This window comes from Antechinus flavipes, chromosome 2 (assembly GCF_016432865.1).
Source record: "Antechinus flavipes isolate AdamAnt ecotype Samford, QLD, Australia chromosome 2, AdamAnt_v2, whole genome shotgun sequence".
Taxonomy (NCBI): Eukaryota; Metazoa; Chordata; class Mammalia; order Dasyuromorphia; family Dasyuridae; genus Antechinus; species Antechinus flavipes.
Window position 1 is genome coordinate 542,961,028 of NC_067399.1, and position 16,791 is coordinate 542,977,818.

The window sequence follows — 16,791 nt, forward strand, 5'->3', positions numbered from 1 at the left end:
TTGCAAGGATGCTAACAAGCTTGTGTGGTTGAGTTTTGAGTTTTCACTTTTCTCCCTGAGCTCTGCTGGAGCTCCTAATGAGTGGTGACAATACCATATGACACAGGATTGAGTAGTGGAAGAGAGAGGAAGAGATAGGGAATAATCTTTCAAATCCCAGAACTGAAGTGCATAGTGCTACACCATTTCTAAGATAGCTTTTATTCCAAGTGAAAGTTAGCATTTGGGAATTTAAAAACAAAGCTGGAAAACTGACTAGAAGAGGCTAAGAAGTCACTGATTTATATAATCTCTCTCTCCCCCTCCCTCCTTCTCTCTCTCTCCTTCCTCCCCTCTCTGTCTCTTTGTTTCTCTGTTTCTCTTTCTCTATCTCTCCCTATCTCTTCTTTCCTCTTTCCCCTCTTCTTTCCCTCCCTTCCTCCATTAGCCCCCTCTCCTAACTCAGCAGATATCCCTTCATTGAAAAGAATTCATCTGATTCCTCACTTAAGTGAAGAACTCCTAACAATGAGATCAGAATTTTTTTAAAATATATTTCATGGTAGTAAGCCTGCCAGCTCTCTTCTAGTAAGGATTCATTGAAATTTTGCAGATCAACTGCAGATTTTGCTATGGGGATGTACAAAAGGAATACAGATCCTCTCAGAATGGGAGTCCAAGTTGCTGACTCTTGTTTTTCCAAAGAAAGAAGCAAAAGAAGGATAACAGGAAGGATTCCCCACCCCCACCAAAATCTCTCCCACAACCACTCCTCCTGTTAATTAGAAACTTATTTGGCCTCATATGCTGCCCTAGTAAGGAACAAATATCCCACAGTCAGAACAAGGGACTTGGGTGAAAAAGGCAGATCCACTCTCTGCGCTTTTTTTAATATTGATAAATTTTAACTAAGTTTCCTAGCTAGTCTTTATATATCACTTTTAAGGTTTGCAAAATTCTTCACAATATGATCTTATATGGTCCTCACATGGTTGTTGTAAAGTTGTTTCAGTCATGTCTGATACTTTATAGCCCTTTTGGGGGTTTTCTTAGAAGAGATAGTGGAGTAGTTTGTCATTTCCTTTTCCAGCTCATTTTATAGATGAGTAACTGAGATAAATAGTGCTAAGTAACGTGCTTAGCTGTTAAGTATCTGCAGTCAAATTTGAACTCAGGTTTTCCTGACACCAGCACTATCACTCTACACCACCTAAACTGCCCATCAACTCAAAATATGGGACAATAAATTTCCATTTAAAGAAAGCCTATATAGCAAATATTACACATTGTGTTCAGAGCTGTCCATCTTTTCTTCACTTCCTAGGAGGTTTTTTTTTTTTTGTTCTCTGTTATTTTATTTTTATTGTTTTTATTCTTTTTCTCCCTTCTTCTCCTTCCCCTCCCCCAATAAGGCTACAATTAAACATGGATTTAAGTATTATCTAAGGCAGGGTTTTAACTCACTGACTGAAGGCACCATGTGCCAGGTGCTGGGGATACAAATGCTATACCTGACATTGCCAGATCAGGACCTTACAAACTAAAATCATGACTCTTCAAGGTGCTTGGAAGCCATCTAGCTCTCTTTGTGTCCTCTTTTGTTAGATGGGTGAAGGAATGATCTTGGTTCTGTCCACAGCAAGAAACAGCAATCAGTACAAGTCCTTCATATCTGGTAGGATTAGAATATTTAAAATTTCCTCAGTTCAATGAGCTTTTTTTGAGTGGCTGCCTTGTGCTCAGAATGTTCCAGGCCTTCTAGAGGATGATAAAAGAAATAACAATAGTCCCTGTCCTTAAGGAGATTATTTTATTGGTCCTACCCAATCAGGGGTGTGGTCAGCCAGGGGTTTAGACAGGGATTCTTTCTGAGCTCCCATAGGGTGTAAGTTGGATTCATTGGCAGATGTCTCAATTCATGAGGTACCAGAAGCAAGAGGTAGTTTATACAGAGCAAAAAAGATCAGTTAGTGGAACAATAAACAGAAAATACAAATTGAATAGGAGCCTGTAAAAGAAGAAGCATTTGGAGAATAGAAGAGTAGGTGGGTAATGAATTGATAATGAAATTAAAGGCAAGCAGGAGATATAATCCGTGATCTAGTAACAATCCAAAGAAACCAGGTAAAAAGTACCCTTCTTGGGCTTCAGTTTCCTCCTCTGTAAAGTGAGAATTTGGGAATAAATAGCTTTTGGGGCTACTCTAGGTCCATGATTCAATGATCCTGAGATCTGAGCTTGACCAAAGATTATGTACATAATATGTCAGTGTTAAAGTGAGCATATGCCTTTTAATCCTGGTCCTGTGATACAAACCTTTTGTTCTAACAAATGAGCTTCAGTTGTGAACATCTCCCAATTGCTAGTCATTCTTTCAATTAATCAATGAGAATTTTAAAAAATTTATTTAAAATTTAAAAAGAAAAAGAAAAAACATTGCACAGAAGAACATGAGAAGATTCAAAATATGGGACAAGAAATTTCCATTTCAAGAAAGCCTATATAGCAAATATTACACGTTGTGTTCAGAGCTGTCCATCTTTTCTTCACTTTTGTTCTCTGTTATGCACTTTTTACTTTATTCTTTTTCCCCCCTTCTACACCTCCCCCTCCTTCAATAAGGCTACAATTAAACACAGACATATATATATATATATATATATATATATATATATATATATATATATATATATATATAATATGTATATATACATATATACACAATCACACACAAATACATACATATACATAGATATTTATAATTGTATACATATATACACATATATATTCCTATACATCTATGTATAGATCCTTTGTCATCCTTCATTAAGACTAGTCTTTCCATATTTTTCTAAATTCACCAACTCAACAAGTATTTTTTAAAGGGAGGACTGCCAAAGAAGTTCAAGACACAAAGAAAGACTAAGAAATCCTAGTCTAGTGGGCTAATTATTGAATAAATAAAGATAAAAACAGAATAATTCCTGCCCTCAAGAAACTTACATTTTTATATGGGAAACAACTATGTCTAAGATGCTATTACTCTGAAGACGGTAGCCTAATCATAGCCTCTGCAGACAAAGTTATAGGTGGTAAAACAATATACAATGCAATGGGGGTAATCTAGATATGGGCAAGGTATCCTGGAAGAGTGAGACTTGAGCTGGCCTTGAAGGATATAAAGTGTTTGGATAGGAGAACTATGGAAATAAGTTGTTGGAATCCTTATTAACTGCTAAGTAATTAGAGTTGATCTAATCTTACAAGAAGTTGTTTTGGCCAGAACCTGAAACAAGGTACTAAGTAGAACTAAGGCTTGTGTTCCCACCTTTACTCATTGGACTCCACAAGTATGCTAGCTTCAAAAAGTACACTTTCTACACCACACCTTAAAGCTCTTTGGGCCAGAGAGCACTATGGGAGAAAACCCATAATCCCATTCTCTCAGAAGGTTCACATATAAGGCGAGACAGCCATTCCAGAATACACTTTTTTTCCTCTTGGCTGGCTGATCGCGCTGGACTCGAGAGGAACGACTCTGCTGCAGAGAACACTTTTGACGGACTTCAGTGGAGCTACGCCAGAAGCCCTCTCTCCGCGGCAAGTTGGTGACTGGGCTCCCCAGAAGGAGATAAGAGAGATCTTCCATCTCTGTTGGAGGCAGAAGAAAGCAGAGGCAGAGGCTGAAGGATAGAACCTTTGGATTTGGAGACATCCGAAGGGCTCTAAGCCTCTAAACCGGCTGTGCTCTGAGAAGAACAAACTCCAACATTTGAACTCTTAACAATAAGTTATAGATACTATAATGAACATGGCCTGTGTGGAGATTGCTCTTTCCTTTCCCTGAGCACTCTTCATTTTATTGTATTGTCTTCCTTGGATTTTTATTTCCATTTTCCACTAAACTTTTTATCATGGAATCTTAAGAGTTAGAAGGTAACTCAGAGGTCCTCTGATCTAATCGATGCCTTATTACATCCATGATGAATGATTATTCAGTGTCAACTTGAAGGAATGGGCAGCTCACCATTTTTGGATAACTAATTATTAGGCAGCTTGTTTTTTTTCTTATATCTCAAAATGCATCTCTTTCAGTCTATTCCTTATTCCTAATTATGCAATCTGGTGAAAAAATCTAATCCCTCTTCCACATCATAGCTCTTCCAAATCTTGAAAAGAGTTATTATATCTCTTCCACTCCACCCCCCAATCTCATTTTTTTCCTTTCCAATCTAAGTGTCCCTAAAGCCTGCAACCTATCCTTACATGGCATGGTTTTGAGTCCCCTTGCCATTTTGGTCACTCTCCCCAGGAAATGTTCCAATTAACAGTTTTTGTTGTTCTCCTTTGCTCAGATTTGTGACTTCATCAATTCAGAAAGCTCTTAAGTAAAAATTTCCAGGCAGGTATATAGTCCAGTGGATAGTGTTAAACCTGGTATCAGGAAGACCTGAGTTCAAATCCCATCTCAGAAACTTTCTAGCTATGTAACTTTGAGCAAGGCACATCACTTCCTGTCTGCCTCAGTTTTCATAACTGTAAAATGGGTACTATTGCTATCACCTAGGTCTGGCACAGAGTAGGTGCTTAATCAATACTTATTAACGGATTATAAGCACTAAGGCAAAATAGAAGCATGAATCATTGTTGCTATTATCAATGCTATTGTTTTTTCCAAAGCATAGTCATGCTATTATATGTCTGTTCACTTTTTCCAAGTAAGTTTCCCCAAAGGTCTATTCAGGGATACATGGCAGGACCCTCCTGCCAAATGACGCTGATCTATCATTCTGATTATTTCTGGCCTGTGTGCCCATATTCTGCTAGAGGAGGAAAAAAGAGAGAGGAGAGAAGTATCTGACCTTTGTCGGCCTGTAGACAAAAAGAGGGATAAGATTAATTCCTATGAAATAAGCAGAAAGCCGCACAGAATAATATATTGCGTTGAACTGAGTTATAGGCTACCATAGTTTATGACATCATAGAGTTGAGACTTCAAGGGACTTTAAAAATGACCAAGACCAAAGGTTTTTAACTTGGATCTAAGATTGCAGATAGATCTCAGGAAGAATTTGAATTTGAATGGGGAAAAAATATATCTTTACCTCAATATAATTGGTTTCCTTTGTAATCCTATATGTTTTTTTTTCATGAATTTAAACACATTATTCTAACAAGGGATTTAGAGGTTTTCCCAGACTGCCAGAAGGATAAATGAGACACCAAAATAGTTTAAAAATTCCCTTTACTTTACACTTAGTATAATATATATATATGCTATATACTATATATAATATATGTAGTATAATATAATAGTATAAGTACATACACTTAGTATACTATACAGCCTGGAATACTCAAGGATGAGATTTAAAACATCATATGATTATTTGGAGCTGAAAAGGACTTTAGAAGCTGAATATGTAAACTGAGGTCCAGAGAAGCTCAAGTTTATGCTATGATTGGTTCCCAGTCTAGTGCTTTGACTTGGAGCAATAGCTTTCAAAAGACATCTAAAACACCACAAGCTTGAGTTGCGTCTCTGTTCCCTTCAGATAGCGCCCAGTTTCCCATCACATATTTGAATATTGAATATTTGACTATGCCCCTCTGCCATTATGGTCATGTATTTCTTTCCTCACCTTGTTACAGATCTTGTACCATTATGTAAACCCTATTAGCTCACCCTTTCCCCACAGGCTGACCCTGAAATCTCACTCTACTATCCTACTCGGAGCCCCAGGAGCAGCTGGGGCTTTGCCAGCCCCAGTGGAGCCTGGAGCAGAGAGGCTCTGTCTGCATTTTCTTCCACTGTGGTAATAATAATGGATCAGCCAGAAGACCAAGGACATGTCACCTTCACAGCTGACAAATTTGAAACTGGATTGCTTCACATCAAGCTCATGCTCTGAGTCCCTAGTTCCCCCCAGGAAATACAAGAATTGGGCAATGCAATTTTACTGTGCAACCCCAGCACAAATCAGTGGGTCTCAGTTCTAGGGGTTTGGAGGGCAGAGAAAGAAAACCTTGGAAAATGCTCAGAAATAACCACAGTTTTGTTTTTGTTTTTGTCTCATAGCCAGTGGATAATCGGCAAGCCATGGTCCGAAGGGAATCGGTTGTCAATTTGGAAAATTTCAAAAAGCAGTATGTGCGAAGGCGATGGAAGGTACGCAGCCCAGGAGGCTCCCCCTAGAGTTGTGGTGGCAGGTTTCTGAGAGGTTTCTCTTGGGCTCTACATTGCTTTTTCCTCACAGTTTGTTTTTGTGTGTGTTCTTTCCCTGCCCCAGCTTTCATTTAGCATTGTCTCGCTGTGTAACCACCTCACTCGTTCCCTGATGAAAAAGGTCCATTTGAAGCAGGAAAACGATTTGGTATGTATTCATTTACTTTGTTCAGCAGGCTTTTATTGAGGAGCTGTTCTGTGTTAGACTAAGTAAAAAACAAACAAAAAGATCCAGCAACCAAAACAGACCTTCCCTTCCAGAAATTTATATTTGGGGGAGGAAGGAGATCAAATGAGCAACAACATTTAAACAGACAAGTAAAAAAGAAGAGACACTATAATTTAAGGAAGAAGAAAGCATTAACTATTAGAGAGAATCATGAAAAGCTTCCCATAGGAGATGGTTTCTGATTTGTGCTATGGAAAAGTTCAAGGACTCTAAGAGTCATTTGGTTGAGAAGAGAGTTGATTCTCGGCATACAGAATGACCTGGGCCAAAGCAAATGGAATAGAGTACTGAGTTCAGTGAGGTTCATTAGCAGATAAAATTAGTTAACTGATTAGTAAAAATGGCTGGGTTTTTTTGGCCAAAGTCAGGTTTATGAACAGATTGTGTAATTGATGTCAGGAATTGGAATATCCACAGGTTGAATTTTGAAGTATTTATATTTATTTATTATTAGTAATTATATATCAATGATCAAGATATTATATGTTATAGTAATATGTATTATTTATCGTTGTTTTATTTTTATACCTTGGACTTCTGCTAACTGGAGGGATGGGGAAGATTGGGGAAATGTGACAGATCCCATTAGTATCCCAGATATCAAAGGGAAGAAATCTTAGGACTAAGAGTTCCCCATAGAACAACTAGATAATCTAATATTGATTCTACCAGTGTTGAAAAATGTTAGGACAGTCAACTAGTATTAAATAACCACATTTAAAAGGCATAACATTGATTTTTTTCAGGAAGTTGTAATCTTTTTTGCGTTATAATCCCCTGGGAATCTGATAAAATCTATAGATTTTTTTCAAATAATATTTCTCAAATATATAAAATAAACTACATGAGAAATCAATTATAAATGGAATTATCAAAGTTTAAAAAAAAAAAAAGCTCAGACCTCAGTTTAAGATCCTCTGACTTAATTTGTTCAGTCATTTTTCATTAATGTCTGACTTTTTATGACCTCATTTGGGGTTTTCTTGGCAAAAATACTAGCCATTTCTTTCTTTAGCTCATTTTGCCGATGAGGATCTAAAGCAAACAGGGTTAAGTGACTTGTCCAACATATTTCTTGAGTTCAGATTTGAACTCAGGAAGAGGAGTCTTCCTGATTCCTAGCCTAGTGCTTTATGCCCTATGGCGTCCCCTAGCTGCCCTAGTTTAAATAGAAATCCTTTTAAAAAAATCCATCCCCTTCTTACCCAGTGTCTTATTTTTATTGGCCTAAAGGTTCATATTTGTAAATTTGACTTGACCATATTGATAAGTTTCTAGGATATACTCATCCAAGTGAGCTTGCATGATTCATTTTGGTTTCTAGGTCTCATTTTCCTATGTTGTGAAAAAGAAAGGGTTTAGACTATATGATTTGTAAGGTCCATTCCAACTTTAATTTCTATTTATTGAAGATGTTTTAGAAGGAATTCTAGGTCAAAGGCAAATTATATCAAATGGTCTTTGAAAATAGCTTCCTACTTTCTTTGATTAAATCTTATTTTAGGATAAGTAAGTTTTACCCAAGTTTTCATTTTTATTCTTTATTTAGTTCATGTTGGAAATAGACTGTTAAGCAAGACTGAAATGATTCTTTTTTTGAGTTGCCTCACTTTTTTGAGTTGCCTTCTTTTAAATTCAATATTTGACAAACACACAAAATAACATTTTCATATATAAAGTAAAACAGTAAAAAGTATCATATGTGAGAATAGGAATGTCTATTATGTACAGCTTGCTTCTTAAAATATAATAAATTCAAAATGTTACTTCCAAAGCTGTCCTGTTGTCTGTGTTTCTTTTTGAACTTCCTTTTATTCTCTTCTGTGTATTTAAAAAATGCTTTGATGGCCCTCTGTTCTTTATTTTTCTTTTCTTTCTTTCTTTTTTTGCTAATTCTGTACTCCCCTCCGGTTCCTCCCCTCAATAAAAAAAAAAAAGAAGAAAAACATAGCAATTGTTTTTAAATTGTTATTGCACAGCTTGAGTCTTAGAACCATAGATTTAAAGGATCTGAAAGGATCAGGGTTAACTTAGTTCAAATTGATCATAAGCTTAGATTTCCATTTAGCCCAGTTCAGATACAAGAGTACATGAATACACCAGCCCTGCATGGCAGTGTCGATTCCAAGCCACATTTGACTTCTCAGGTCCCACATATTCAATTTTCCCCTCTATGCTGATGATTTAAAGCTTTCCTTATCCAGCTGCTATTTCTTGGCTGACCGTTGGTCTCTCTTCTCCTTCTTGACATTAGACATCATGAACTGGAGGTCCTATAGAAATCTTAAAGTCAATATGTCCAAAAACTTGATTTTCTTTCCCATCCCCAACATTCCTCTCTTCCTTATATTCTTACTGTTCATGAAAGCGCCACTATCTACCTAATCACCACATTTTGAAAGCTAAACTCTTCCTCTACTCCTTCCTCTCTCCATAGCCAGTCTGTCATTAAGTCCCTGTGAATTTCACCTTTATAATAACTCTGGGATAAGACTCCTTCTCTCTGATACTCCCACAAGAAATAGCAGCTTGCTTCGATTATTGCAATAGCCTGCTAGTTAGTTTCTCAGCCATAAGTCTTTCCACAGCCAATACATCTTCTATTGAGCTATCAAATTGATCATCCTAAAGTATAGAACTAATAAACTCTAGTTGCTTACTAGAACTTCCAGGATCAAATATAAAATACCTTGTTTGCTGTTCAAAACCCTTTAAAATCTGGACCCTTCTTATTTTTCTAGGCTTATGCTTTATACTCCCTTTGCTCTTCCTGGCCATATATTCTTTATTTTCTTAATTTAATTTAATTTAATTTTTGCTGAGGCAGTTAGGGTTAAGTGACTTGCCCAGGGTCACACAGCCAGGAAGTGTTAAGTGTCTGAGGTCAAATTTGAACTCAGGTCCTCCTGACTTCAGGGCTAGTGCTCTATCCACTGCACCACATAGCTGCCCCAGTGCCCCTTGACACTAATGCCTTCTCTCCAATTTATCATATATATATCTTATTTGTCCATAATTGTCTGTATGTTATCCTCTCCCATTATCCTGAAAGTTGCTTGAGAGCAAAGCTGTCTTTTTCTTTAAAAAAAGGTTTTATCTCTAGTGTTTGGTATAGAATAGGTGCTTGATAAAGACTGATTTGTATGCCTCTGGTGCTGAAAGATTGCCAAAGTTTAACTGACACGAATTTACACTTTCCTAAATCAGTCATTCTTCAGGCACATTCTCAGAAAAGTGTTTCTCCAGTTTTTCTAAATTGGAGTTGTTGTTTTTTCAAATAAATAGAATAATAATAGACCAATGTGTTTGGAAGCATTAAATGAGGCCATCTTGACTACAGCTTTCTCATTTCCAGAGTAAAGTTTTTTTGAACTGGTATCTTCTTTTTAAGAACTTTGCATTGTATTAAAATATGCCAGCTCAATATTAAGAAAATTAAATCTGTTTAACATAAATGAAAATACAATTGGATTAAGGATTCAGTCCAGGCTCCTCTGTCCCTTGTTCATCTATTTTGTTATTGTTCAGTTGTGTCTGACTAGCTCTAACACCATTTGGGTTTTCTTGGCAAAGACACTGGAATGATTTGCCATTTCCTACTCATTTTATAGATGAGAAAACTGAGGCAGAGTTAAGGACTTGCTTAGTGATCTGCTTGTCAGAGGTCCCATTTGAACTTAGGTCCATCATTCTATCCACTATGCATCTAGCCATGCAGAAGCTAAAATATGTTGGTATTTTTCTCTCCTAAACATTATTTTCAAGGAACTATTTTTAAAAAATTATTCTTTTTTAATAGTTTTAAGGAATCTTTGGGGGGGAGGTAGAATGCATAGTAATGTTTTTTAAAAGTCCATACCTGAGCCCAGTTAAACATAGTCGTCTTATCTGTTTGGTATAATTCTAGCTATTCTAGAGCAGGTATTTGGACTTAATGGTATTCTCAAATCCTTTGGAAAAGGAATCCTGTGGCTCATTCATGGCCCTCTGCCAGTTAAGTTGGGAACAAACTGAGCTAGGCACCTAAGTTTTAGCATCTGAGAAAGTCTAACAACTTCATTTGATTTTTCCTTTGGTGTAAGTGAATGACATCAATCAATCAGCAAGCATTTATCATATAACTACTATGTGTCAGACATCGTATTTGGCACTTGGAATACAAAAACAAAAGTGAGACAATTCTGCCCTTAAGGAGCTTGAGAAGATCAGGAAAATACAACATGTTCCCAGGTCAAAAATTATAATTTACATACAAGATAAATACACAATGATACAGAAGGGATATTAACAACCAGAGGAAAATTTTTTTTAATTAAAAAAAAAATTAACCAGAGGAATTCACTCTTGAAGGAAGGTAGAACCTGTGAATGATATATACAAAGGGAGGGAGGCAGAGATGGACCTTCCCAAATTATCACACTGACATTCAAAAGTCCTTCAAATATTTTGTCATTTGAGAGCCCCAAAGGCCACAAAGGGTGACAAGTCTGATGCTTACTGACACAAAGCAAAAATAAAGACCCCATTCTAGTACCAACTACTCTGTGACTTTTGAAAAGTTGTCTGAGTTTTAATTTCCTCATCTGTGAAATGGGATAACCAGAGGAGATAAATTCTAAAGTCCTTTCTAGCTCTTAAAAAAATGTGAGTTTGTTCATCCCATAAATGGTGCAGTAGCCTTGAGGGTAGGTTCAGCAAACCTTGCAGCTCATGAACACTGTTTCCCAACCATTTCTACATTTATCCAAGTTGTAGTGACCATGCAAGACATAGCAACAAGCAGCAGTAACTAGACAGAACATAGCATTTGTCACCCCAGTTCTAATTTTCATTTTACTCAGCATCCTGACTTACCGACCTCTTGGTTTCTTTAAGGTCTCCAAGCCCATCCCCACACCACCTTTTAACTGTAGCAACTCGAATCCCACCTCCATTCCTCTCTTTTCTTCTCTCCTTTCCTTTCTTTTCTGGACTATCATGGGCTCTTCTACTTGAGTTGAGTTGGAAGACAGGGTCCACATTTGTCTATTATTTTTGTTGGCCAGCCCAGTTGATCTCATCACCTTACAGAGTCATAAGACTAAGCAGGACACCATCATCAGCCTTCCCTGGGCCCACCTTCTCATTTCAGATCCCTGACTTATCTCTAACAAGGAGGAGTGACCCCAGAGAAGCAATATGGTGGATGGATACTGGTTTTGAGTTCAAGCCTTGGCCGTGGCTCCATGTACAACCCTAAGGAAATCTCTTCTTAGGGATTCTGTTTATTCATTTATAAAATGGGGGTAAAGAGTCTTATACTCTCTATCCCACTAAGTAAGGAGTTAAGTCTTTATTAAGTGCTTATTGTATACCAAACACTGGAGATAAAACTTTTTTTTTAAGAAAGACACGGCAACAACAAGATTATTTGATGATCAATTCTGATGGACATGGCTCTTTTCAACAGTGAGATGATTCAGGCCAGTTCCAATGATCTTGTGATGAAGAGAGCCATCTGCATCCAGAGAAAGAATTGTGGGGACTGAGTGTGGATCACAACATAGCATTTTCACTCTTTTTTTGTGGTTTGCTTGAATTTTATTTTCTTTCTCATTTTTTCCCTTTTTAATCTGATTTTTCTTGTGCAGCAAGAGAATTGTATAAATATGTATGTATATATTGGATTTAACATATATTTTACCATGTTTAACATATATTGCCATTTAGGGGAGGGGTGGAGGGAAGGAGGGAAAGTTGGAACACAAGGCTATGCAAGGGTCAATGTTGAAAAATTATCCATGCATATGTTTTGAAAATAAAAAAACTTTAATTTTTTTTTTTTTTTGCTAAGACAATTGGGGTTAAGTGACTTGCCCAGGGTCACACAGCTAGGAAGTGTTAAGTGTCTGAGGCCAGATTTGAACTCAGGTTCTTCTGACTTCAGGGCTAGTGCTCTATCCACTGCATTAGTTAGATGCCCCCCTAAAATTTTTTTTAAAGAAAAAATTTTAAAAAGTAAGAGACAGGCCTTAATCTCAAGCAACTTGAGTTGTAACTCAAGCAATGGGGGGAGGATAACATACAAACAATTATGTACAAACAAGATGTATATAGGATAAAGTGGAGAAAATCAGTGGAGAGAAGGCACTAGAAATAAGGAGTATTGGGAAAGGCTTCTTGTAAAGGTAGGATCTTAGCTGGGATTGGAAAGAGGTCAGGGAAACAAGAAAATGAAAATGAATAGGAAGAGAATTCCAGGCATGAAGTATAGCCCATAGAAATGTCAAGATTCAGGGCATGAGAGTGTTTTGAGAAACAACAAGGTCAGAATCTCTAAGATTATGTGGCCAGGGGAGATATCATGATCTGCAATATCTGGGGAGTGAATGTGATCTGCTCCTATTCTACAACACCTTCTCCTGTTCTTTTTCAGAGGAATTGTGAGAGTGACACAGAGGAAGATATTGCCAAGAGGAAAGCACTTCACCCCCGGAGGAGAAGTAGTACTTCCTAGTCTAGCCCGGCTCCCCTCCTGGTAGGGTAATACAGATTCCTTTGGAGAACCCCACCATCCCAGCGTGGCTTGCAATCTGTGGACACTCGTGGGCCCCTGACCTCAACCAGCACCTTGGTTTCCTAGGTCTCTGAGCCTGTGAGAGGAAGCATACCAGGTGCTTACTTTCATAAGAAGACTTTGGCAGGGACGAAACTTAAGAGGTTCTGGAGGTGTCCTCCTGTTGAAGCTCTGAGCCAATGGAGGCTTTTGCTTAAGAGCTCAAAGCTCTTAAATATAATTAAGAAGGGCTCACACCTATTTGTCAACCCTCTGAATCAATGGGTAAGGTCTATGGGCCTTTGTGGGATTATTTTTATTTTTATTTTTTATTTTTCAACTTTAAACCTGGTGTTATTCACATAAGGCACCACACATAGAGCTTTAGGAGTCTACTTGGCTGCTGAGAGAGCCGAAAAGTATTCCTAGGCACCTTTAAGTCATGTTTGTCATCTTTAAAAGTGTAAACAATCTTCAGTGCCATTGTGGATTCAGAACATTAACTGATAGGCAAAAGGAATAATGGAGGTTCAAGCAATCCTATTTCTGGAAGAGAACAATTACTGGATTTCCATTTGGTTTTACTGGATTTCCATTTGGTTTTACTGGATGAGCAAGGCCAGCATCTTAAGACAAGAGATCTTCAGAGAAATAGAGGAAGAAATTCTACTTATCCACAGCATTTGGAAAAGGTTTGGGGCCAGAAATTGAAAAATATGGGGAGCTGAGGCCTGCAGGAGAAAGACTTGTAACACAGAGGGGGAATCCATCCATAAATGGCTGTCTTCCTGGGCTTTCTTGTTGCTATCAAGCATGGGAGGGAAATGAATCCTTACTTGGTGACTTTGACTGATCATGGGAGGATAGCACCCTCTGGCCTTCAAAGATCAGGAAAAAGATCAAGAAAATATTTTTTTCATTTGATATATATCAAGCCCATATTTATGTTCATATTCAGCCTGAATATAAATAGTCAATATAGTAAATCTTCTCCAGATATCCAGATCATTCCTTTCAAGGCTGAGTTTTTAAAGAAAGTAGAGATGTGGGTGGGAGTAGGGAGAGAGTGGACCACACCAAGAGAAGAAAATAAAGGGCAATGTTAATTTTACCCCCCACCCCGGTACTTCAGTTCTCATGAGGACACAGCTAGAGATCTATTGGCAACAACAAGAAAAAAAGGTAGAGATATTTGGACCCTGCTTTCCAGCTCAGCTAAACTAGAACCCAGATAGGAGAGCCTATGAAAGTCCAGAACAAGGAAGAAGGGAGAGTAGTATGAGGATAGAGAAAGAGGAATAAAGAAGTGGAAGAGGAAGGGACTGACATTGTGGAGAGGAGGCAAAGAATAGTTTTTGGAAAGTAAGTGAGGGAACTGAGGAAGAAGAGAATGAGGGAGGGAGAGAGAGAGAGAGAGAGAGAGAGAGAGAGAGAGAGAGAGAGAGAGAGAGAGAGAGAAGAAAGGAGAAAGAAAAGGGGAGGGAGAGAAGTAGGAATAATAAAATAAAGAAGCATCTGGGAACAGAGAAAACTCTCCTTTTGCCAGTTGAAGATCTGTGATTACTAGTATATTTTGACAGGAATTATAGCCTGATTATCTTAAGTTTCCAATCTTGTCCAAAGAGCATTTTGCTGCTAGAAGAGCTTTGAGAAGAATTTTCACATTTTGCAGTCAGGGAAATAGTTCTCAAGAAAAAAGATCATTTGCCTCAAGTTACTCCATTATTCAAAAGCAGAACAAGACCTAGAATCCAGGATTCCTGATTCCCAGCCCCTACAACCACTCTGCTCTCTCACAGGATCACATAGTACTTTGTGTTTTTATAATGCTTTCAGGTTTACATAGGTGATGATGGAAGGCAAAGGCCTCACAGATCCACTGAAAAATGAACAGCACCTCCAGTCCCCTCACCTCCAATTTAAAAAAAAAATTTTTTTTTCAAAATTCTCATTTACTTCCTGATGTTTTTTGTTTTGCTTTTCCAGGAGAAAACTCTAAAGCTGAACTAGATTCTATTCATTTGCACCCTAGTTGGGCCAGGCCCTTCAGAGTAGAGGAAGTTTCTTCCATACATCCTAGTTGAAGCAACAATCAACTTACTAAGCAGTGTAGGGTGGAGAAGTTGAGGGCTGGTCCAGTGCACATTCATTAAGAACTTCTCATGTGCCAGAAACTGTTGGAGGCAATGGGGATACAAAGTCTACTCTAACCTGGAATAGGAAGAAGTTGTATCCCTATCTTCATTAAGGAATATCCTGAGCTCTTCTGCAGTTTTTCAAAAACTTTTTAAAAGAGTTTGAAGAGAACTCTTTCTTTCCTTTCCATCACCACCTCACACACTAAAGAGGGAAGCCAACTGAAATCTTAGAAATCCCTGAAGCTCAATTGGTCAATTGCTAGATGTATTAGGAATTCAGGAAAATCATTATTAACATCTGAGAGCAATTACAGAGGTAAGGGGTAGAAGGATGTCCTGTTGTGGGAATCCTGGTACAATAGAAAGATCTGTGGAATAAGAAGGCCTGAATTAAAATTCTTCCTGTGCCATATCCACCCATGTGACCTTAGGCCACTGAATTTATCTGGGCTTCAGTTTCTGACTTTGTAAAATTAAAAATTTGGAAGATAATATCTAAAGTCTCTCCCAACTTCAAATCTGTGGTCTCCCACTACAGGTGTGTGAAACTACCTTTGAGTTAGGTGAGAACCCAGAAGGGTCCGGGAGAGTTGGATTGATTCTGCTAATATTGAAATGCTGAGGGATGATTCCTTGGTTTTTAAAAAGAGTTGGTTTAAGGGACTGAAGCTTTGTTCTAAGGCAAATAGTTCATTTACAGTATTAAAAAGCACCAGTTTAAATCCAAATGCAATTTCATAAATAAGTCTAGAATGTCCTTCCTCCTCCTCCTCCTCCTCCTCTTCCTCCTCTTTCTTCTTCTTCCAACATTTGCCTCTTTTTTTCCAATGTGCCAAATCTATTTTTTTTTTTTTGGTGATATTCTTATGAATAGTTCGGTGTGTTTTATTTTAATATGAATTCCAGGAAGTGTTCTTCACTGTAGATCTTGGAGTATATATGTATTCTTATTCTCTTTTTCACTCAGATATTTATATGCTGAAATGATATCTTAGAAAATAAATGGAAGATTTATCCATATCTCACAAAACAGACCAGGAAATCTCACCTTAGAAAGGAAAAAAAGTCACCTTTGTGTTTTATGAATTATTTAAAAAAAAAAAAAAGACCTTTGGGTTGGACCTGTGATTTCACTGGTGTTGAAACAGCTATTATCAGTGCAGATTGGCACCGTATAGCTTGAGAGCTTGGGAGATCGAAGAGGTTGGAACTTGCTTAGGTCACAGGGATAGCAAGGTTTGGAGGTAGAATTTTGACCCAAGTCCTATTGACTCTCAGCCCACTTTCTCCACTATAACATAACTCATATAAAGTCAACTAAAACTGAGAAACCAAATGATGTCTAGTTCTTGCTGCAGAGCCATCCCAGTTCCAGCTTTTATTCTTTACTTTGTACTCATCACTGCAGCTGCAACCCAGAGAATGTTTTCTCTTCAGGCTGCTGTGGATATCCTATTTAGAGAGGCTGTTGAAGACCTGAAGATTAAAGCAGTGATAGAATTCTGAGAACAGTGATTAATTTGCATTTCAAAGGGCAAGCTTTGAATCTTTAAACCTGTAGAAAGTGACCTCCAATTCACACTTTCTATAGGGTAAACATCTCTTTTATTGGTGATTACATTTTTATTTTCTTCTAGAGATTCTTCAAGGTTTTTTTTTTTTTTTCTTCTTCCTTGTCCTTTCC

At 37.6% G+C, this 16,791-nt stretch overlaps 1 protein-coding gene across 1 annotated transcript in view; it reads left to right on the plus strand.

Moving 5' to 3' along the window:
• Positions 1-14,125, plus strand: part of DAPK2 (death associated protein kinase 2) — a 173,854-nt gene extending 159,729 nt beyond the window's left edge. The window contains exons 10-12 of the mRNA XM_051980890.1: positions 6,059-6,148; positions 6,270-6,353; positions 12,850-14,125. Coding sequence (XP_051836850.1) covers positions 6,059-6,148; positions 6,270-6,353; positions 12,850-12,930 — 255 coding nt within the window. The 3' untranslated portion in view covers positions 12,931-14,125. The remainder of the gene's footprint in view (positions 1-6,058; positions 6,149-6,269; positions 6,354-12,849) is intronic.
• Positions 14,126-16,791: the final 2,666 nt, after the last annotated feature.